Here is a 25,611-nt window from a genome sequence, read left to right on the forward strand (position 1 = left end):
GTGGCAGGTAAGCGTCTGTGTTCAAGTTAGAGCAAGTTTGAGTTTCGCATTTCACATCCGAAATATCATTGAAAGTTATTTGTAGTCCGAAAGAGTGAATTAATATAAAATTCTATTCAAGTGTGCGAAATAGAGAGTTTGCTTTGGTTAAAATTTCAAAATTTTACTTAAAAGTCAAAATGAGTGAATGTGTTCTTTGTAAACTCTTTATCTTTCTTTCTTTCTCTCTCTCTCTCTCTCTCTCTCTCTCTCTCTCTGTTTTTACACATTATTTAAAGTTTACGTTTCATGTTCTTGTTATTGTTTCTATTCTTATTATTTGTTTTTTTTTTTTTTTTTTTTTTTGTTTTGCTGATACTGATTAAAGTTCTTATAAATATTTCTAAGGCGTTAAGATAAAATGCTTTTCAAGCTTACTCTGTCACCCTCTGTCATTAACAAGATGATGCACTTCAGTTACATTTACAGTTATTGCTCCTCCATGTCATTAACTAACACACACATATGCTTGGTTGGCTGTTGACTGCAAATGCATGTTTGCCTTTGTATTTCTGTGCGTACTTTATTTACGATAATATATGACACATATATACATCCAAACTAAAAGTGATACGCTTACTATGTTCTCTCTATGTTTTCTCATTTTTACAGTATTTTTTTTTTTTTATTTTATATTTTGTGTAACGTCTATTATTGTAAATAAAGTTGTAGATGTGCGCGGAATGTGTGTGCGACCTGAAGCTAAGTGTATGCACATAAATACACTTTACATTTCATGTTTGTTTTACGATTTCACATACATTTATATGTGTATGCACGTAACGACCGTTTTTTTTTTTTTTTTTTTTTTTTATTTTCATTATTTTATACAAATGAGTATGTGTATGCGTATCTATATATGCACACATATAGGTGTATATGTAAGCATGTGTGCATATTTCTTTTTAAAAATAAACAAAATAAACGCAGCAACGAATGAACGTCAGTAAATTCATACATACACATATATCCAGCAAATAAAAGCCAAAGGCCATGCCAAGGTTGTGAATGCACAAGTATTTCGTTTACAAATACAAACAAATAAACAGACAAATAAACAAACAAAACAAAAGATATACAACAAAACGAGAGTAAAGACGAGTGGAAAGATTTTTTGATTGTCTGTTTATATGCGCCTAACTGTATGTACATGTTTGTGTGTTTGTGTGTGTGTGTGTGTGTGTATGTGTATAGATTGTTGTGTGTATTATGAAAATGAATTAAATTACACAAAATGTTTACATTAAGAACAACAATAACAGTAACGACAAAAAACAGCAACAATGTATAGCAAGTGTATCCCTGGGCCTAGAACGAAAAATTAACCTAAATATTCACAACCCTGATAAAAAGCGATAAAGTGGGAGAAGGAGGGAGAGTGTGTCAGAGAGAGGAAGCGATAGAAATGCAGACTTACATATCTAGGGAGAAAAAAAGGAAAAACAACTAACTACTTTTGAATGAATTTCTTGTCTTTCATTCCTAGTCGTTCTATATATCTCTTCTGTTATTATTATTATTATTATTATTATTATTATTATTACTATTATTATTATAATTATTGTTATTATTATTATTATTATTATTTTTTTTTTTTTTTATCAATGTGACATTAAAGAAATGATGCAAAACAAAATAGAGACACTGCTCAACACTGAGCTATCTCAATGAATTCTTCATCAATCAAAGACTTTTTGAAGGATTTTTTAATAATTTTTGTCCCTTTGACTAACAGTGTCAGTGTCGTCAAATTATATGAAAATAGTTTTTATTTAATGCTGGAACAAATCTTTCCTTTTTCGAATGCATACGTATATATATATATATATAACACAGTTTATTATACATTTTGCTTAACTTTTACGTAGAGCCGTAAGTGTTATTTTTACTAAATTATCGGCAAACTTGGAACAAAAAAAAAAAATAAATAAATAAATAAAAACTAAGACAAGTCCAAATGATGCAGTCTTCAGGCATTCGAAATTCATTTATTCCTGAATTTAATTTATACGATTCCCACTTATATGCAATAATGGTTAAGAGTAATTAACGCTATCTACATTATTGAGGCGAATACTTTTTAGACTCCTTAATATAATCGGATTATTGTAGCCATTCGTTTACCTCACCTAGCGAAACTTATCGCAAAAGGGCCAAATGTGTTATCGAGAATTTTACTTATCATGTTTCATAGTTTCGTGCTCTCGCATGCTTATTCGCCATACAAAGCGTATGTTTTTGTATACACCGCGAGAGTGTAAGTTTAAAAATGGACTAACATTGCAGTCCGACATTGAAAAAATAAAAAAAATTCATTTTTTTTTTTTGTTTTTTTTTTGTTTTCATATTTATCACTCATACGCCTTGCCAAATTTATACAGTTATTCTACCAAACTATTTAATAAAAACATGCAAACTACAGGAGAAAGATTACATTTGGCTTGCAGTGAATTATTTAATGTCCACAACTAGTTGGTGTTGAAATGAGAACAGTCTTTAATTAATTAAATGTTTCGAATATATATATATATATGCACATGTGTACATATATACACACATATATGTTGTCCTAACCGTTACTCCATATTCAAATCAACTCTAATCGAGTTAGTTAAAGAAGAGATAAAATAATTTTACTATATTACCCGAATGTGTGGCATATATTGAATCGAAGCAATATTTCAAAAAAAAAAACAAAGAACGTCAGAGTAAATTGCAAATCTGTAGATGTGTATGTATTCCCCCCCAAATAGCACGATTTTCCCTAGCCCCATTGTTCGTTAGCAAGAGGACGTGGGTTCGATTGTCAACACTTTAACGTCTTTTACCTCTAAACTAATGACACTAGCCCTGGTAGCCCAGATGGCTATATTGCTTTTTTTATTTACACAGTTACACAGTTAGGCTGCGTTCAGTGCTTTTGAACCGATGGCGATGACGATGACTTAACTAGTCCAGACCCATTCAACTTTTCATCGCAATTTTGAAAGCATTCCAAAGCCAATCAAAACATGCACACCAGGTCTAAAGGACTAAGGTATACTGATATCGGTTGAGAGTGTAGCGCATTTCACTACATTCATCCTGCTAAGGCTTCTTCGACGAGTTTTGTAATACGGATCACAATACGATCATTTTTAGCATACAGGCTCCGTTTTCCGATCAGTCTTCAATTGTTATTGTTCATAGCGCTGCCTAGTGATGGTTTCATTTCAATGATACAAACCAGAATTTAACAACATCGCCTGACGTCCACAAATGCGGCTGCAATGGATATTTAGCTTTATCGTCGATGTTAATAGCTCGCCAAATCTGCATTATACTTATTTACACTTTTGATATCGCAGCAGATCTGCTTATATCTTCAAAAACCTGAATTAGGGCTACGCTGCTGTAGCATATTTCGGACTCGTGCCTAATGTCTCAAATGGAAAACTCACAGTTTAATTCAATATCTTATAGCTGCACTTACACCCTTTCTTGGAGGACATATATATATATATGTATATATATATATATATATATATATATACACTGTGTGCAAAAAATAAACTTGTTTATAATTCCGAAAACTCCCATTTATTTTTAAATAAAGCCTTTTTTTTCGAAATTGGTAGCACGGTGACAGGCATCTGTGTTGAAATCCCCATCATAAACGTCACTACTGTTTCAGCTGTGCTTGGCTCTGTAGGACATAGAAGGAATTTCTTTCGATTTTGACAATGTGTGATCTCCTTGAGCAAAAAAGTTGCATTACTTATAGTCTACGATCATTACGGGAGGAGAGACTTAGATCTACGTATACGACCTTGAAACAATCGATCAATCGAGCTAACATCAAGTCAAGACCGAAGAAACGTCGCCAAGTTTGCTCAAAACTCTAGGTGATGGTAACAGTTTTCTTCAAAGTGATCGTTATGTTGTGCACTAGGAATTTATATATGGATTGTAAGGTAAAATCGCTCTTTCGGGTTTTATGTCTTTCGGGATTAAATTTGTGCCAATGAATTGTGACTTTTGGGATAGTGTGGATTTTATCTACATTTCTTAGGAGATCTATTTACAAATTATTTACGGGAACTTGTATTTGCAATGCTTCTTCTAGTCTTGTACGATTGAACTCTCATATACATATATACACATAGACAATAAGATTAAGTGACGGGCTATTATTATATAATAGCACATTAAAAAATCTGTTAGTTGAAGGTGTGTTTTGATTAAGTTGGCAACACATCTCACAACTAAGTACTTCAAGTGGACTTTCAGGTTCTGCTTTGCCTTGCAGCTTAACACGGTTTTTGCTACCAATGCGAATTTTAACAGTGGTTTGCAAGATTATCGGCCTTAGCAACGGAATTGCAATGAGCCAGACTTTCAGTCAATTTGAACGCCTTCAACGTAGAGTAGTAGAAAACATTCTCATTTGAAACAACAATTTTCTGTTTTTTTTTTTTTTTTTTTTTTTTTTTTTTTGGCTTTCTTTAAATCGTAATTTTGATTGTGAATTGCGACGCCATTATCGCAGGTCAAGAATATATGGGCGTTATGCAGTCATCGATACGTAACAGATTTTTAACAAACTTATGACATCGCTTGCGGTAAACGTAAGTAAAAAAATGCGATAAATTGATTTAACCGATCAAATATTTTTGATTCCAATCCCTTGGTATTTTACCCATTTTCACCCCAAATTGTTTATAACTTTTTTGCGCTTATTTATATCGGTAGTTATGCGTATGTACCGTATATACGTTTTTATATTTATAACCGTACTTACCGTCGTGTGAGTCATAGAGATAAATGATTTTACGCCAACCATAAAATTGTATTGTATCAATAATGGCTTGATGATAATCGGGACGCATGCTAATGGCAAAATCTAAAAAACCGGACGATGGTGTCAATACCTATAAAAAGGGAGAGGAAAATAGTACAAAAATAAAATAAAGTAAAAATGACAACAGTCCATACACATATATATATCCTACATATATAAATAGCGAAGAGAAACAAAAAAAAAAAAAAAAAAAAAAAATTAAAATGATAACAGACTAAAAGAGTTTTATGAAAAGTCATCACGTTATCACAAATTTCAGAATGAATTTCTTTTACAAACGTTGCATGATTACTTTGCAAGATAAGGAAGACAAACATTAACTTTATCATTTTTATTGTTTTATTTACATTTTAAATTTCATCATTTTCTTCCTCGTTGACTTCTTCCTTTAAAATATGAATAAATTCCCTTTTTACGAAATGATGTTAAGAGATTTATTTGGGAACACCCGAACCGGATAACGGTGTGAAATTTTTCTTTTAAAAATCAACTTGCGATTGAAGTTGTGCCTTAAAGCGTACAATTCTATTTGCATCTAAAAGTCAAGCAAAAATATAGATACGTTGTCCTGTCATCAGTGTGATTGCATTGGCAACGGTTCCGAAAGGATTTTCGAACAAATTGGAAAAAATGAAAACATCCACATACCAATGTACGTTTGTATATGCCCGATATGAAGTGTGTTAAAAGGAAAAGTTGACTCTTCAAATTTCGAAGGCTATGACCATTCGATTTGTCACTTTTTTCTCGTTATGTTCGTACACGCAACCCCAGCATATGTTTCTCTCTCTCTCTCTCTGACAGAACTGTTAAGCTAGTTGTGTTTTCGTGTGCTTGACGATGGATCAAGCAAAAGAAAAGCAAATGTTTATAAGTTATACAAACTCTTCACCCAAGACCGAAGTCGTGTTAATGACGATATCCGCCATAGACGCCTCAGAACGCCAACAACCGATGAAAAGGTTGAAGCATTGCAACGAATTGTTATGGCGAAGTTGCTGAGGCTGTCGGCCTATCGCTTGGCTCGCGCTATATAATTTTTTCGGATGTTTTGAACGCAACACGTGCGGCAGCATAATGCGCCAGCTCACCACGTTATAGCACTTGGCTTTCTGCGACTTTTTTCTGTTCCCGAAACTGGGAAAGCTCATGAAAAGGCAGAGATTTGCTAGAAATCCTCAAGGCCATATCAAAAATCGCATATCGGAAATCGCATATCGAGAATTAAAAAAAAACGCTAGCAAAGGTGTGGTGTTATATCCAAGGGGCATTACTTTGAAAAGGGACAAAGTAGATATTGATGAATAAATAAATATTTTTCGAGAAAAATAATATATTACTTCTCGTTACTCATAGAGGATAAATTCATTTATATATATTTTTTCTGTATACTTTAACAACCGTACTTAGGATGACTAATGACGAGTCCATTGAGTTTTTAGATGGTATCAGCCTTCAAACGAAATGTATCAAAAGTAAATTACAAGTTAAAGGTTTCCTATATACAGATATATACATGTTCCCTTGGATCAACAACGTACGCAACTACAATGGCTTTTGATATAGATATTTTAGATTATGTAAAATTTTTAGCAAACACGATCTTTTTATCTTTCCCTTTACCACTTTTTTGACGACATTCAAAACTTTTGAGCCATTTAGCGATTGATGTATGTACTTAACTAGGCTGGCAAAACAATCTCATCATGCTTTAAAACTATGCACTATTAAGGTGAGAGTAAACGGATTTGATGGTTATTCATGTATTAGAAGCGACCATAAACTTCCATTTTCATATTTTTCGTATGGGTAAGGAAAGGATTTTGATGGATGAGTAGAACTAGTCAGTGTCTCACTGACTAGTGACTTTATTGATTTTGACATGAGTTTAATTATGAAATTCCATTGGTGAAATATTTCGGAGAGTTGGTTGCAAGGACTTTTTAAATAAATGAATTGTTGCGCTACACAGTGCACTCTTTGTATCGTAACTAAACCGACAGACATAGGGGGATAAGCTTATCTACAAAGTTGATATATCGCGCTTGGTAATAATTGACTTATTCTGATGACCTTCTGTCATATTGAATAGCGCGGAAGTGAAATGCGTTTTCACCTTCTTCTATTAGTTTATTGGCATCCATTGTCTTTTTTTTTTTTTCAATTCTGCTGCGATTCGTATTTGATTAGCAAAAGGGTGCAAAAACTACGTAGAAATCTTCAAAATTGTTTTTCGAATTTTCCAACTTTTCGATTACAAAGGCACCTACAATGTTAGTTAATTTTTTTTTTTTTTTTTTTTTGTTTTTTGTTCAAATTCCCTTAATATACGTGCAACTGTAAAGTGTTTGTGATGCCTTTGTGTATACGATTTTGTGAATTTTCTTGGTCTTGTATCCAATCTAATCAGAGAAATGAATGAAAATCGTTTATGCGCTCATTTCTGAAAGCACTAAATAAATGTCTGAAAATATTCATTAAAAGTAACTTTATTGCTCTAAGCTGTGCTTGGACTACATTGTTCAAATTCAATCTCCCACCTGTGCTTATTTTTCATTTAATAATAAGTTTTTTTGGATTTAAAAATGATATATATATATATATATATATATATATATATATATATATATATCTATATATATTGTTTTAAATGACGTAAAAGGAGGGAGAGATGTCGCTATCAATCGTTAAACGCAGCAGTACTTATCATATCCCTTTGGGGGCATTCCTACGCGCTACGCGTACATACTAACAAGGTTTATATAACTATTGGTGCTTTGTTTACAAAGTAGCGAAGTTGATGATCATTGCAAAAAAAAAAAAAAAAAAAAAAAAAAGAAAAAAAAAAAAAACAAAAGAAAAAAACAAATGTTGACTTACTTTTTCGGGAAACCATGGCGTCACAAACGGCATTTGAAATGTATTGCTGTACGAATGCAATGTATCAAATGAATCCGGCGAAACAGCGCCAAGCATTGAATAAACACCACGCGAAAATTGATTGCATACTAGGGATGCGTAGTAATTTATGTGTGAATACGCGTATCGTTGTCCGCAGGGTTAATAAAGAAATATAAAAAAAAAACAAGGTTTTTGATATTGAGTATGAAGGTGAAATAACGAGATACGAAACGAAAAAACATTCGAATAGTAGTGAATTTTAATTTAAAGTGAAAGTGATTGTCGAGCATGAATGAATCAAAAAGTGAATGCGAGCGATTTAAACGATCACCTACTTAAACGAGACAGTTTAAAGGCGTCGGCTGTATTAATGACGTCGACGTAGGCTTGCAACTCAAAGCGTCGTGATGATACGTTCAAATTATGATTCAGCATTGCATACTTAAAGGCTGATTGCACTTCATCAGTACCCTGCTCGAATATGGCGCCTAAAACGAAATGAATTCAAATGAAAGGCAATTAAACATTACTCACTATTATTATTATTATTATTATTATTATATTTCATCTTTAAAATCTAATAATAAAATAATTGCTCATGTGCTTGTTGTGAAAATTTGTCAAAAATAAGGAGAAAAAAAAAAAAAAAAGGTAAGCAATCACTACCACAATATTATGGTTATGTTAACTAGATAAAACATTTAATTTTTTGTTGTTTGCATTGTATTGAAAAATAAGTTGTTTTAGTTCGCGCAAATTTAATATTTACTATTAACATAGAAATTCCATTACCGCACCAAAGGATTTACATTTGTGTTTTGGCTAAACTACAAATAGAGGAACAGCAACAAAAAGCAGAACTTTACTGCAGCATTGCTTTTGTTCACATGCAGATAGACATTCCACCACATAATGCGGTTTGGACCCGCTGATTTTTACAATACAATTGTTTTCAACACATACATGCACACTGTTCATACTAACAAGTAGTCTCTTCCTCTCTCACTTGCTGCCTTTTCATCTATATTTTTTTCATTATGTATGCGTATGCATATGTCTATCTATCTTGGTGTGTGTGTGTGTGTGTGTGTGTGTGTTGCGTATATATATATATATATATATGTGTGTGTGTGTGTGTATATATACAAACATGATTGTATATATTGTATGTGCATAAAAAACATATTAAAAGTTTCAAGTTTCTAAAACAAAATATAGGGGGAACTGTTACACTTTACTTTACTTTAGTATGCACATACGAGCATGTGAGCAATGATACAGAAACTAGAATAACTCAGAACGTAAAAATATGTAAAATGGAAAAACACGGGGAGGAAATCAAAAGGAAAACATGGAAAATAGAAAACTAAATGTATTAAAACAAAAGTTAGTTTCAATTCTTTTTCATTTTTTTTATTTTTAATTTTTTTTTTTTTTTTTTTTTGTTTCTTATTTTGGAATAAAAATTGTGTCGCCGCATATATCCCTTTTTTGTTTTTATAATTTTATAACAATAAACTTTCGAAATGTTTTTTTCTGGTTTGTTTCTCTGACGCTCTCTCTCTCTCGTCCGCTCTGCCCCTTTTTCATCTATTTTCACACTTTCTATTGATTTATTTTTTGGTCTCTTTGTTCTATTTAGATTGTTTGGTTTGTTGTTTTTGATATGCACTACTCATCCACATACCGCATGCCAAGGGTTTCTATTTGATTTCAGACTCTCTAAACTTTTATTTTTCAATCCTCACTAATGTGTTGTTGATACTTTAATGTATGCGATTATTTATTTAAGCCAATGTTGTCAAGCGAAATAGTGCGTATATAGCTCGGTTTTTTTGGCGCTTTTTCTCTACACACTCTTCCTCTATTTTTCGATAAGTATACCAAAAACTCTCTCTTTATTTTTATTTAATTTACTTCTTTTTTTTTTTTTTTTTTTTTTTTTGTTTTTTGATCATTTATATTTCTTCATAGTTAGTCTCCACAGACATCCTGTACGGCGAAATTTCATCAATTTGAAGTGTTAAGCTGTCACTGTTACTTCGACTGTAGCTATTATCATGAATTCTTGTTTACGAAAATTTTCCATTCTTTTCTTTTTTCTTTTTTGTTTTTTTGTTTTTTTTGTTTTTTTTTTTTGTTTTTTTTTATAAATAAGATTAAACTACAACTGTCTGCGAACTTTCAGTTACAAAATAAACGTAAAACTATTGAATTGCAATTAAAATTGTACAAAAAAGAAAACAACGTAGAAAACAATTTCAAGCAATTGAAAATAGTTGAAATGATTGACAGTTAACAGTTTTACAATTAGTTTATATTGCAATCGTTTACCTACGCTTCACTCCCTCAGGTAAGCAATTAAAATCCTATTTTAAATGAATAACGATACATTAAAAATTGTTAAAACAGATTAAAAAAAAATATTAATGTTATAAAAAATGTGAACAAAAGCAAAAAAAAAAAAAAAAACAACATTTACAGATAAACCTGGTGCATAAGAGAACACGACCTACTACGCCTATTTCTACATTGCTCCTCTCTTCTATCGCGTTTCGATGCCTTTCCTCCTGGTATGTCGTCGCTTTATGAATCAAGAAGAGGCTCAATTGCCACATAATCCCTGCCCTTGTTAACACAATTCCTTTCTCTCACACTGTTTATCTACTAATTCTATATTAGTTTCGAGGTTAAACGCAAGGGAAAACCTTGTTCAAAACATTCGCTGAAAGTTTCTTAAAATACCGACTCCACACCTTCGTCTTATGAAAACGAACATTCTTGCTGGAAATGATTCAAAATCCTTATCAGGCTGCAAATTTTATTTATAACCTTTTAGTTCATTAATATATATGTTTTTATGATATACATATATATATATGTAAATATTTATTTATATCCTGCTATATGTGCAGCATGTAGGACAAAGTTGTAGAAGCGCAAGTGGCAAGACAATCTCACTTCCCTTAGGTCTTAGTAGCTTCTTTTAGTAGCCCATGAACAAGATTTATTTTTTCTAGGTCTTCAGATACGATGACGAAGGATAAGCCTAACTGACACCTATATGTACATAACCCGTAGGTAGAAGCATCCGATTTAGAATTTAGACAGCGAAAGGCACTGACTTTATAGCATTTACGCCATAAGTGATAGCTTGGCCACTTATTCTCAACATCGGTACAGAGTCTCTAAGAAAAATTTTATATTAGTTTTAGAATGAGTAGCAGAAGATAATCAGATGGTAACTGACTGAGATAATATATTATAGAAAGTGCTTCCATGCATTTTGATCAGTTTTTCACTTGAAAAAGCCGCTCATAGCGGAAAAATTCGTACAATGCTAATTAAACTAAATATTTTCGTTCATTTTTTCCGCCTTCCGCGTTCTGCGTTCCGCTTTCCGATATTGCTTTGACAGCGATCCAATCATTGATCCGCTTTCGCGCTTCTTCAGCATTTCGAAACTACGTGCCAGCCAAGCTATGCTGTACGGAGCTGAACAAGCGCTAAATAGAAGCCGTTATATCTGGTGAGTGCGGTGAGTGCGGCAGACCTTCCTATTTGAGCTGCAACCGTAGGCAGCGCTTGCCACCTGTCATATAGTGTTGTCACGCTAGAGGATAACTTCGCGTTTTTTAACCGCTATTTCCTTAAATGTCTTTGACTTATTAAACGTTTTTTAGAGAAGCATCCATGACATGCCTTTCCTTTTCCTTTTTTTTTTTTTTTTTTTGGACATTTCAACGTGCCAAAGCTTTTATTGTCCCGAGTAACATGAAAACTGCCGCATATTCGTGGTTTTATTTATATCTTTGTTATATGTTCCTTTTTCTATTTGCTTCGTATAAAATTACAGCATTGCTTTAATCGCAATATGAACACAGGGGAGTGAGTATTCATTAGTATTTTTTAGATACTATTGTCACGTACACATAGTTCTCTAAAATGATGGGCAAACGGACATAGGTGATTGTGTTCAGAAGCGTACCAGCTTTCTATTACAGCAGTTTTTTATCAAAAACTAATTTATTTTTTCTTTCTTTTAAATTAACCCCAGACTGATCAAGAACGATATAAGAACGCGATCACCGGCATGAATAAATTTTAAATAATTCAAAAGTCGATTTTTCAAACCTTGTCGCACAACGGCTTTGACAGTTCAACAATTTTTATTCTTTTCTGTCGATTTTGTTCTAAACATCCCTGGCATGACATCCTCTAGTGCAGCATCGAGGTATTTTCAATAAATTATTTTATATATTATTTGAATTGAATTATTTTTCGATTGAATTATTTTAGTGATTCGCACAGAAATCCCCAAATTTTAACTATGCTGCTACTCGTACAGCGTCTTGGAAAGAAGATGTTCTCAGGGGAGATGTTAGCTCTGGTCTTCTTGTTTTCTTTTCATACTTAAATAAAAGTCACTGTTCAAAATATGGTATTATATGTAAAGTGGTGGAAAAACTGATCCTATCCGAACCGTTTTTAACACCTTTCGTTTGGGAGCCGTGACCCATCAACATGATGCATCAAGTTTCATCTAAATATTTCACAAATTGCAGTCTGTAGGTTGAACAATAAATTGAAAACAAATTGAACGGACGGACACACATGCTTAGATCAGTTTAGAAAATGGTTCTTAATGGATGGATATAATAAATAATGGGGCTGTGCGATGTTCTTCTAGGTGTTCTGTAAATTCGTACAAACCATTAATATACCCTTGTACAGCCAGTGATGTGGGTGGCAAACACCAACAGTATAACTTTATGAAGAAAAACTTTTCGACGACAATCATTTTAAAAATTGTGATCGCAAGCAACTGGTGCTCTTGCCAGGAGCATATGAAAATATATTAGACACAAGGAGACCTTTGAACAACAACTAGAAGCGGACAAAAGAAAGGAAGCTTTTCTCTATAAAAAGGGGAGAGTAAAACCAACAGCGAATTAATTATCAACAGCGTTTACGACAATTGTCAGACGGTAAGACTAAAATTTTCGCTATGCAGAAGGACGATTCAGCAAATATAGAGATGTCATGACCAAGAGGAGAAGGAAAGAGAGTTTATACAACTAGCCATTATTTCCAATGCTACAACATAATCGTATAAGCGACAAATGAACATTGAAGGCTGTTTCGACAAATAAAGTAAGCAACATTCATTCATTCGAATGCAGAGATCAATATATGCGTACATATATACAATACAAACAATAAAAATAATAATATAATAGCTTTTGCTGTTGAAAATTTCTGCAATTTTGAGAAATTCTGAAAACTGGCAACATATTATTATTATTTAATATCTAAAAGTGTTAATGCCTTTCTTGTTTTCTTTTGTTTTTTAATTTGGTGGGTCATGGTGCATGGAATCACGTATAGAATTTTTGTACTTTTGCCTTGAATTGAAATGATTAAAGTTAGATGTACCTGCTATGTGATGACGATGTTGACGTGAAAAAAAGTAACGAAGAATGTTTACATTTTGTCGTGAAGTTTTATGTGATGGGCAAAAAAAATATAATTTGTCAATGTTGTTTGCGTCATTATGTAGATAAAACTTGTTTAACACCACCTTGTACAAATTTTTATTATTGTTCATTGATCATGTTCATAATGAATGATTCTGGTAGAGTTCGCCTCCGTGTGCAACATTTCTATTCCGATAATTCGACATATTTTAGTTTGGTCGTTTAGAGCTTGTTTTCCTACAGATTTCTAATAGAAACGTTACAAACTCTCTACAGAGTCTAATAAATTTTGAATTAAAAATAATTAGTAATGTTGTCCGAATATTACTGAGGCCGACATCATTACTATTGCGTTTTTGTTATTGTAAAAATAAATACAACTTGTATGAAAAAAGTGTGAAACTTAAGGGTTTTAGGTCATCAAGGATAATGCGATGAGGTTCTAAGACAAAGCTTTTGATGAAGTGATCAACCTTGGAAAAAATCATCAATCATTATCATAATGAGAGTAGAGGAACACAGAACAACGCTTACCATCCACCCACACACATAATCAACATAATTGTTACGCTATTTTTCTAGACCACCTCTATTTCTCTTGTGTTACATAATAAGTAAATTGACATGTTATATGAAGTTTTAAGGAAAACATTTAAAATGCAATCGTTTCCTTTGGTTCTTCATGCGTGGGCATCGTATCAATAATGTACGAAATGGAAAGGAAAACCAAAACCAAAGAAAATACGTTAACATTAAACGATGAATTTCCGACGACTTTTTCTCTAACTAACTTTAAGCGTAACATGCTACGTAAACGTACGATTTTACTTTTCATAAATAAATGTGCGGCAAGATGAACTCAATGAAAACATGCTGCCCCATGCTACGTAATTAAAATATCGGAGGGAAGATAGCAGACTTTTGCGAGGCATTCATGTAGAGATCTTTTACATTACCATCATGTTCTATGGAAAATTGTTAAGTTATAAATACGTCATTAATAATGATTAATGCGTCGGTCTAGTTACTCACAATAACCTAACCTAGCTAGGTTATGACGCTAGTGGCTTTAAGGATTAAATGGTGGTTTGGTTGCAGGTTTGGACAAATCGATTAAGATTATCATTATAAAATATATATTCCTATTAAAAATAATAATAGTGTTTTCTCATTTGTTTTGAAGAAGAGTAAGTGAAATGAAATATTATTGATCATTATGAAATAATGGGAAAACAAGCAGTAAAGCAATCAGAAAAATTATATTTAAAATAAAATTCATTAAAAAGAAAAAACAAACGACTAACAAATGAAATAAAATGCTTTTACAAGCCTCATAAATAAATATTTTCGCTTTGCTAATGCAAGACCGCAAATTAAATGGTCTTTTTTTTTGTATGTTGGTCGATTATTTCGGTTTGGCTGTTTTCAATGGGAATTAAAACCACGTGAAGCATTCAAAGAGTGTGCGTATCTGCCTGGCAGCCAGTCTGCCTGCCAAACAATGACAAAACACTTGTACACAGCTGCGTATGCGTATGCGTGTATATATATATACATGTGTGTGTGTGTGTGTGTGTGTGTGTGTGTGTGTGTGTGTGTGGGGGCGTATCGGTGCCGACATGCGTGCATGCATGTATACATGCATGAATATGCATGCGATTGTGCATTTGAGAATGTATAAGTATTTATGAATGTAAGCAACAGCAACAATTAAAACACACTCTGGTATGTGGTTGAAATTACATAATTCTTTTGACACAATTTGAAACACAAAATAAGAGCCTGAGCGGTATATGAAATCTGAAGAAGAAGAAGAAGAAGGGAAAGGAAGACAATTATGTTTTCACACACAGTATATAGAGCAATATATATATATATATACGCATAGTAGAGCGGTAAGAATTGCACTTAATTACCAACGAAGATTTTTTTCATTTTTCCATTTTATTCTGAACAACAATTTAGTGAACAGGAGCAGCAAGTAATGATATAAGTAATAAATGCAAGTGTATGCAAAGCGATATAAATATTTATTTAATTTAATGTAAAATGCAAGTGTGATTCACGCAAACAAATGCTTACAGCCACACAACTCCACGGCTCACTGCACTAGTGGACTGAACTGAACTAATTAAAAAAAAAAAACAAAATGTAAAAATACCATAAAAATAAATAAAATTTGCTGACACTGGAACTGGAACGAAATTTCTCGTAAAATATGTACGTTACGTATTGGACTCATTAAAACAAAAAAAACAAAAAAAATAAATAAATAAATAAATAAATAAATATATAAATAAATAAAAATAAAAAAAAAAAAATAAAGCAGAAACGTACTCTGTCCCAGACAAACACGCATGTATCCAGTTTGCCGTTTTTTCAGCGCTGGTCGCTATCACTATTTATTGTTGCTTTAATTTTATTTCATATATTTCTTTGTCGTTTTGTTCTCTTGCAGCTAGCTCTACACTTTATTATTGTATTATTACATAGTTTTAATATTGGTCTTGTTGCTATCTTATTAGATAAAAGTTAAAACCCAATTAAAATAAATATTAATAAAAAAGCATTACATCTAAAAGGCAAAATACCTGAAACAATAAATACAAAAAGAACGAGAAGAGTAAATCTGTAATTGCCTTAAGAAAAGTTTTGAAAACCCAACAGATTAGATGTTAAGTTATTGATCACTCCTTTGAAATGTAATTTTGTTAATAATATAAGTTAAAGAAATTTAAAATAAATTGAGTTAAATATTTAAATCATTATCAGTCATATGCTCATAAAACCAAAAAAAAAAAAAAAAAAAAGAAAAATAAAAAACAAATTATGGCTTTTTCCTGTCAGACACCGAAAAGTAACTTCTTCTTGTCACTGTCTTGGCTCTTGGAAATGAACATGAAAAGTAAGCAAATCATGTTCACTTGAAGGCCCTGCGTAACCAGCATATCAATATTACCGATATTTTAGTAATCCAATGGAAACTATTTTCCCTTCAAGCTCTTGTACAGCTCCGTTCACACTTTGTACCAAGATTCTCATCATTATCCGTTAGAGCTGATAATAAGTATTCAAGAGTTTTCGCGTTTCCTTCCGTAGATCGATGTGCTTATGGCTTGACGAAGTCCTCTTTCAAACTGAATGAGTACAAGGGCGCAATTTCAAATTAATTTCTCAAAAATCAATTGATTTATTTATATGTTTGCAAATACAAAATATGATATATTGAATTGATCAGATATATATTTAGAGTCCTGGCTATTAAAAATTATGATAAATCTGATAACCGAAATAACCGATCTTTTGGCAATGTGTGCTGGGGTTTTCTTTTATTGTTAAATGAGGTTTCTTCACCTCTCTTCAAGGAGAGTAGCTAAGACTGCAGCTCACGTGGACTTGCTATTCTAAAGTCTGTTATTACGTTACCTTCTGGGAGCATAAGTAACATAACTGTAATTGATTTTAATATTTCTTTAGAAGTATTGCGAAGCAAAGTATCTTGCGAAGCGAAAAATTCCTTTTTTAGACTCTTAACCTTGACTTTTGGAACATAACGTTTGCCTTTTTTCATTTATTTATTTTGATTTTGCTTATTGCAGATCGATGTTTTCTGTTACGCCAGTAATCTATTAGTTCAGAGGACATTTAGATATCATTAATAGCACTTATCGTGTTTTGCAAAAAAAAAAAAAAAAGCTTTAGACATGAACTTATTCTTTGACGTCACGACTGCTTTAATGAATAATAGTTTCTGCTTTCCTGGTATAAATTTTGTAAGAGGCAATTATTTCACCTCCTGACTGAGCTGACGATATCTTTAAGTCTTAAGCTAAGGCATTGTGAGATTGTGTTTGATGTTTTTTTTTTTTTTTTCGCGCTCTATAACGTTCTTCTATTTTCGGGAGAAGCTCAGGTATACGGATGAAATAGCAAATATAAAATATGATGGTCGCGCTCTTTAAAATGATCAGCAAGGCCCGTCGAAAGCTTGAAGAAAACTATACATATTCCAGTTTAGGAAAATATATTGATTGGGTCCCACTCTACATACAAGAAATTATGAGGAAACTTGAAACTCTCTGAGCAGATAGATGCCGTGCGCTGAAGGTAAATATAAAAGCGATATATCGCAAGTAAATGAAATCTTTATTATACTGTCAATATTTTGAACGTGCGACTACTATCCAATGACCCGGAACAAGCTGCAGATGAAATGTAATAGCAGTAAATAGATAGGAAATGAATCAAGGGTATGCAAAATTAGCGCTGAGTAGAAAAAGGTTTTTCTTCGCTTATTTTTCACTTATTTCGCTTTATTTAAGAACAAACGTGCCCAGTGGTATATAATAATAAAATCTCGTTTTCAGCCACTCACGAGCTGTGTGTAAGCTCAGCACACAAAAAGAAAATAACTCTAAAATGCAAATGCAAAAACAACAAAAATTTATGCTTCTTTGCTACATGCATTACCAAGAAATCTCTGCAGAGAGCAGTGCTTTCTAATATAGACACAAATGTACATCTTTTCACATATGCACATGCATTCTTGTTCGCTTTATCTTATGAGCATATGAGTTCAAACAATAAAATAATTTATATCTTAAATATAAAATTTAAAAAAAAAAAAAAAAAAAAAAAAACACTGAAACATTCTTTAATTTTTGTTTTTTGTTCAAAAATTTAAATTTTCCTATTCGTTGGTATGGGTTCGAGAATTTATACTTTAACGCGTGTACGTGTATCAATGCGATTATAGCATTCATCTACAAACATACTCATGGACTGTACATATGTGAACGATTGTACGAACTATATATATTAATAAAATTTAATGTCTTAAAGTTGCTCTAATGCTATCGATTAATCCTTTTAAACTTAACATCTGAGGATACGGGCATGTTTTTCATTTCGCCTGCAAGATCTAGAAATACACATCAGGGATATTATAATTTTAAGATGTTTCTATTGTTTAGTATTGAGATTCAAACTCAATAGCAAATGGGGTAGAAAGTTATTACGTAATGCATGCAACTAAATGAACACATATTATAATCTAGTCGTTCACGGATACCGGAAAATCTTAAATACTTGGATAGGCAAATACGGTTGATTAGTGCGTCTGTAGAATCTAACTAAGCGAGCATTTTGATAAAAATGAGATTTACTCCCTCGTATTTGATGATAGTCATGATCCTCAGACATGACTAATGCGTTTCGGATAAATATTCGATTAGCTATTACGTTTTATTTATAAAAACGATTTCATTCACACAAATCGGCTGTGAAATTATATACATATATATATATATATATATATATATATGTATTTAGTTCAATAAGAACATATTACGAATGTTTATATGAAGTGATGATCAATATAATATCGCGCTTAAATACTTGGACTTTAGGTAACAATTTGGTGGGAAATTAAACGTAAGGATTTACGTGTGTATTCATTAAATTTAAATTATGTTCAGATTTCCATCAATAAGATCGTGAATGGGAGTCTACTGAAAATGTTTTTAGCTTTTGACAATGTATTTTCGTCAATAACATACAATTTGGAATACATATATGATAAATGATATCAATTTGAAGTTGCATATTTACTGATAACTTATACGACGTGTGTGTTCACACTTTGTATGGTCGGTGTCATAGGTGGCTTGAATTAAAAGTTTTCCATGTCATATACTATATGTGATGTAAATGCACTCCGGCATTAAGAGAGAATTTGGATGTGTCGTAAAAATCAGTGCAGAAAATGTGGTTACAAAAGTCCCAAAATATACGTTTATAACGTTTCCGGTTTTATGATTTTTATACTTTTTATTTTTCTCATTTGCGTTAGAAAAAGAACACAAAGTATAAAGTTGAGGGTGTGACAGAGAACACGTATAAATATTACGTTCGCTCACACACTCACCCACTCACAGAGACAGTGCCGGTGAACTGCGTTATATATTTGAAAGAAATACAAATAAAGAAGGGCAAGGTGAGTAGAGCAAATGCCAGGTAACAAACTTTACCTACTAACCAACCTAACATAGCACATATGTAAAATAGGCGAGCGCATATATGCATGCATGTATGTATATATATATCTATCTATATATGTATATATGCATGTATGTATGTATGTATTCATGTATGTATTTATGTATGTATGTAGTCATGTATAGATGTGTGCTTGTATATGCATACGTGAATGTATTTAAAGATTTATGTTTGCTTTGAATGTATTAGTATTACTTGTGTGTCGACGTTAACAGTCAGGCTTGGCTAAGTAAATGCCTTGGATTTTTAAACAACAAAAAACAAATGAAAACAAAAAAAAAAAAATAAAAATTTGAATAAAAATGCGACTATAAAAAAGCTGGCACAGATCCTTTCATTTTATTCACTCTTTCCTACTTTTCTTTTTTAAACAGCAACCCACACATTCATACAAAAGCACTCACCGCAATGCACACTCACTTACCATTTTCTATTTATATTGCTGCTCAAGTACTCTAAGCTGGATTTATTCTATGTGTTATACCATTATTATTATGTTAGCATGTGTGTATGTATATTTATATATATATATATATATATATATGCGTGTATATAGAAAAAGAGCAACTATATGTTTAAGTACTCAGGCTTAAAACTCACTTACCTAATGGAATTTTCTCGGTTAATGATGGTTGAGCCTGCACACCCATCATCAGGCCAAAGTGACGTGTGTTAGCCGCCGCGCTGATGCCACTGCCGATGCCGAGGCTGCTGCTTCTGCTGTTGGTGATGGTGGTGTAACTGATCCATGAGTTGGCGAATGTTATCCATAAAAATACGAAAAATCTTAATCCCGAAGGCATTTTGTTAATGCTTCTCTTGTTTGTTAGCGGCGGCGGCTGCTTTTGTAAGGAAAAAGAGCAAAAAGCTTACGTTGCTGCCACACCTTTTTATTTGTTAGGACAACACGTTTTTGTAAAGGTAAATAAATGGTGACAAGTACTTCACTCTTTCTGTCTATCTGTCTGTGTGGTTCGTTAGTTGGTTACTTTTGCTTTTTTTTGTTTTTTTTTTGTTTTTTTGCTTTTTGTTTTAAAAGTTGACAAAAAAAAGTAGTCCGCACACCATTCGCTCTTGCGCGTCACCTGCTTATTTACACATTTAACAGTAATGCAATGCAATGCAATGTGCCTGTGACGTAGATTCGTTTTATGTTATGCTTACTTAGATTTTAATGATGCGTTGTTTGTTTGCTTTTTGCTTTATTTTGTTTTTAGTCTTTACGTTTTAAAGTTACTTTTTTTCCTTTAATTTCATTTGATTTTTCTTCAATTTAATTCATTTTGATTTATTGTATTCTTTAATTGTTTAAATTCAATTGATTATACACTTACTTATGTTTTTTGATTAATTTTTTGATTTTTTTTGATTATTTTTTTTATTATTATTTTGTTATTTTTTTTTTTTTAATTTTTTTTATTTATTTTTTTTTTTTTTAGTTATTTTGATTTGATATAATTTCTTTGTTTGATATATTGCAGGTCGACCATATGGTATAAGGCGACAACTGAACAGTACTCACTATACCTGAATAGCAGTAGTCTATGATTTAAATTTGTTCGGTTTGTTGCACGTGTCACTTGCTCCTATTTTACACATATATATCGATAAATGTTATGTACACGCACGCCTGAATTCACTTACTAACTACGGCATACATACGTGTACGTATAAATGCAATAAGAAAAATCCATTGTTGTCTATGTTGTTTTTGTTGGTGCTGTAGCTGTTATTGTTCTTGTATTTTATTTCATGTTTTCAATTATATCAACACTGTCCCCAAAGTAAAGCAGTCGATAGTTAAATGGGAAGATGTACAGGCAGCATTTTACTAAAGACCGGTTGCATAAACGTAAAGAAGTACAGGTATATGCATACATACATATGTATGATGTGCAGTGCTTTTCTGCATGAGGTCTTTGGTAAATGTGTGTAGCAAACTAGTGAGCTGTAAAACAAGTATGTAGATATGTGTTTACGTATTGTAAATATATGTATATATTTATAACATATATTATATATATATATATATATATATTTATATATAATATGCTATTACATATGCACATTTACAATACACAGATTCCATGTCACTATGAGTTACATTAGATTCTTAGAAGTCGTCGATTGTTTTGCTGAAAATTGTTACTAAAGTCATGTCAGTTAGTTGGCTTCTGTTGTAGTCCTTGATTTTTATTGCTTCTCTTAATTTATTTATTTATTTTTCTTCTCCTTTTTTTCTGCTCTTATTGATGTTATAATTCAATTAAAATACATCTTAAACTTAGTTAAGTTCTTTCCAAGAAATTTTTTCTTACTTTTGCGAAATGTTACTGATGTCAGTTTGTTTGGTTACTTTGTCATCAAAAATTTTTAGACTTTTTTACGAAACTAAGAAACAGTAAACCGGAAGTAAAATGTTTTATTTCTTTTATAAATAAAATCGAGAAAAAATTTCCACTCAACCGCAAAAATATTTATAAAAAGGAAAGGTGAAGAACTAAAGTAACACAATAAGGACTTTATACATACATTGATCTTTTTTTTTTTTTTTTCTTTTGAAAAATCATTCAGAGATATCACATGTTAGCGGTATGTGAGAAGTATGATAGGAGGAAGAGATATGAAGGTGATGGCCGTTATCTAGCGGCAGGGCGTGCAATCGTCTTTACCCACTAGTGGGAAAGTGTGCTTTTGGGAAATGTTACGTTCTTATCTACTGTCCGCTTCCGCTTTAATAGAAATAGAATAATATAATAAATAAGTAATAAAAAATAAAAAAACAAAAAATTATCATCTACAGAACAATAATTTGTCAACGTTTGTAGACATTGAAACTATGCAAAGATAAGATTATTCGTTGATGTTCGTTACAATCAACGAACAAGATGATGTACCTCAACATGAATCGACTTTTAAAGGTCATAAGTACATAATTGTTTTAATGAAATTATATGCAGTTGTATGTCCGTTTGTTAAAGTCTCTAAAGTGATTTTAATGGCTGCAGCAGGCATTGTGATCAAGAAAAAAAAAAAAAAAAAATATTAAATTATGTACCACATAAAGATCAGTAGTGCAGTTAAAATACATGTTTATATGAAATAATTGAAAAACAATGAATAACGAAAAGTTTAGCAAATAAAAAAAGAAAAAAAAAAAAACCGATTGCATCATTGATTTAAAATTTAATTTAGAGTCATAGTAACCTAAGACCATATAATTGCCCATATTATATGTATGGAAAGGACTTGCCGCTATTCGCTATAGAAGTTGCTTATCAACGTTGCAACGTGAACGATGACTATGTAGAGAGAAAAACAACTGCGCTCTACCAAAGTGAATGAATGGACTTCGTTATGGGTTCTCTCAAATTCAATTCTTTTAGCTGAAACGCCGCTAGTAATTTTCCTCACAGAAGCATACCGATAAAGAGCTCTTTTTGCAGACTATAATGTGTCCCTCTCCTATAATTGTATGTCATATTTGGTTACTAAGTTTAAGCTAAGTAAGAGTTTAACTCCACACATGCACACACCGTGTAAGCAATTTTCATATAAAGATCGACGCTGGAAATGGTTTTAAAGGGTGTGGATGTCTCACAGAAAGCAAAATAAGATCGCAGTAGAACGGATGATAAGAAAAGCGACGAGGCAGTTTAATATGCATCACGCGCCAGCAATTATACCCATGCGATTAATAAATTTATATTTGTCTTCTAAATTGCGTTCTCCTATACTTATCAACGAGGTTGGATACAATAACTAAATTGGAGTATCAAAAATTTCATAATGCATATGTATTTTTGATAATGGTAGCATCCCGATTCAACTTAACTTTGCTCGTGCCTTGTCTCTTTATGTGTTTCTCGATTTTCTGTCGCTTGTTGTCATCGAATGCTAGTTAAAGCAGCTCTAAATATTAAAACTTGTTGTGTACAATAATCCGGGTGTCAACCAATGATCACATCGAACGCACGTCGAACTCAAGTCGAAAATGTGCAGACATGTCTAATTTACAGTATGTCCGTCTGTCCGCCTGTGTAATGTCTGTCTTAAACAGCTTAGCTTGGTCACAAGAATGACGCTATTGACGTCAAATGTGGCAGAAACATTGGAAGTTATTGTACGTAGGGTTGTATTGAAAATGGGCAAAATCGGTCGATGGGTACACGCCTACAGTATTACGCAAACTGGGAACACATCTATTTTTCAAAGGGTTCAGAAACAGGTTTTTTGATCATTACTCATAAACTACAAAAAATAAATCTATAAAAATTTAAATATCGTACAGCGATGTTGTACTGGCTCCACAAAAATTGGCCATATCTCCCCAATTTTATACTTGATCATAATATCACTTTTCTCCAATACCAATAATGCATAGAAGCCAGCTTCAAATTCAGCCAGTTTCAAAGTCGGAATGCACCTAAGCATGTCCGTCCGTTCATCTGTCCATCTATCCGTCCGTAACTGTGTAGTATATATGGTAAATATTTTCCTGGTCGATTTCCTGGAAATAAACTTATGGCCTATAAACTTGCAATAGAATTTAAGTTACATGCGTATGTAACAAAAACATGAAAAGTGAAGTCTTTCGCTTTCTCTCGCTCTTGATCGTTGCTCGTAAATTACAACAGGTGCTTCGTAGAAGTGTCCACAAAATTATTCTACAAAAATAGAATAATTGTGATGGGTATAAAAAAATTTGGTCAAAACCGAATATAATTTTCTTACTTCCTTTATTCATTACCATCATTCATGCGGGTGAGCATTAAAAAATTTTTTTAAAGCTAAAATATTTCGTATATTTCTTTCTAATAATGTTTTCGTTCGGGTTTTTGACTGCTCCGACCCATTACGTGTCAATGAAAAAAGTTTTAATCAAAATTTTGCAAAGCTTAGTGCTTATGCTAATATTCTGCCTATCGCAAGTGGAGTAGAGTTTTCAAGGCCAATTGCCTTAGATGCTAGTATTTTTAACTTTTGGTCTCAGAATTTATTTCTCTGTTAAGATAAATTCATCTGGATATCAAATGAATGCAATTTAAAGTTTTTACCCCTAATGACTTGCGGGCAGGTCTCGTGTGCTGAGCTTTTGGCTGATAAAGTGCTCTTCGTACTCTCTTCTAGAATTGCTTGGAGTAATCTTAAGCATGTTTTTCAGACTTCATGGCATTCCTTCTCAAAGCTCCCTCATTAAACGCTATTTATTAAACTAATACTTTTTGCAACATCTTTGATCAAGGTCCACTTTTTTAAAAATGCCGATAAAAGTAAGAAAAAAAAGAGAAAAACTAAAATGTCATGAGTGCCACACATCACTGAATTAATGCAATTCGAATATAAGATTAAATGGGGATCTTTTGAAGAGTAAATGAAAAGATCGCGAATAAAAGATTGCTTCGATCATATCACGTCATGTGATGCACTGTGAAGAAAAAGGGTAAACTTACTCATCAGAAAGTTTTTCAGACACTCGCGATCGTTTTGAGTACGGACTATAAAGGAACAAGAAACTTATATGCGGACTATGGCTTGCCCAGCAGGACGATATATATTTTAATTGTGCAATGCTTAAAGCTGAAGTCACGACCATACAGTTTGCTTACTTGTTTAATAGTATCGTGTTTTTTGTTGTTTTGTTAATAAATGTTGTCGGCTTGTTAGCGGTGAGCTACTCCAGGAACCGTTGTTGACATTGTATCTACAAACATTTGTTTTTCCCAATGTTTTCATAAGTTTTTAGTTAATTTTTTCTTTTTTTTTTTTTTTCTAGCTGCTGTTGATTGCTTTTTATATATATTTTTTTATTTTATTTATATATATATATATATATATATATATAAATATATATATGTAAGTCGATTGTTTTATGAATTCGAATAATGCATTCGATCTATTTTTATGCGTTTTTCTTTTTTTTTTTTCATTTTTTGTTTAACACAATGTTTGCGTTTGATTTGGCAATTAATTCGTGCATAGTCTCTAGTTTACATGCATGAATGAATGCTTGTTTTTCGCTTGGTTTTGTTTATTTTTAATTAGTTTGCTTAAATTATCCCATTATTATCATTATCATTACTATCATTATATATGTTATGTATAATGTTGACAATGTGTCGGCATTTGTTTTAGATCTATTTAACCTTCATTTTTGTTTTGCTTTATTTTGTTTTTATTTTTTGCTTTTTTATTATCATTATTATTATTTTTGATTGTATAGAAATTTGTAGCATTTTTTTAAATGTTTATTATTTTGTTTTGTTAATTATTTTGACTTTAATTTGCTTAACTTGC

At 32.1% G+C, this 25,611-nt stretch overlaps 1 protein-coding gene across 2 annotated transcripts in view; it reads right to left on the reverse strand.

Annotated features, from left to right (window-relative positions):
* LOC119645142 (glutamate receptor 1) overlaps window positions 1-20,558 on the reverse strand; it is a 67,010-nt gene extending 46,452 nt beyond the window's left edge. For both annotated transcript variants that reach the window (XM_038045094.1, XM_038045093.1), the window contains exons 1-4: window positions 19,919-20,558; window positions 8,116-8,268; window positions 7,760-7,887; window positions 4,820-4,949 (exon numbers count right to left, since the gene is read on the reverse strand). In XM_038045094.1, the coding sequence (XP_037901022.1) occupies window positions 4,820-4,949; window positions 7,760-7,887; window positions 8,116-8,268; window positions 19,919-20,117 (610 nt within the window). In that variant the 5' untranslated portion in view covers window positions 20,118-20,558. The remainder of the gene's footprint in view (window positions 1-4,819; window positions 4,950-7,759; window positions 7,888-8,115; window positions 8,269-19,918) is intronic.
* Window positions 20,559-25,611: the final 5,053 nt, after the last annotated feature.

Source organism: Glossina fuscipes, unplaced genomic scaffold (genome assembly GCF_014805625.2).
Source record: "Glossina fuscipes isolate IAEA_lab_2018 unplaced genomic scaffold, Yale_Gfus_2 1, whole genome shotgun sequence".
NCBI classification, from domain to species: Eukaryota; Metazoa; Arthropoda; class Insecta; order Diptera; family Glossinidae; genus Glossina; species Glossina fuscipes.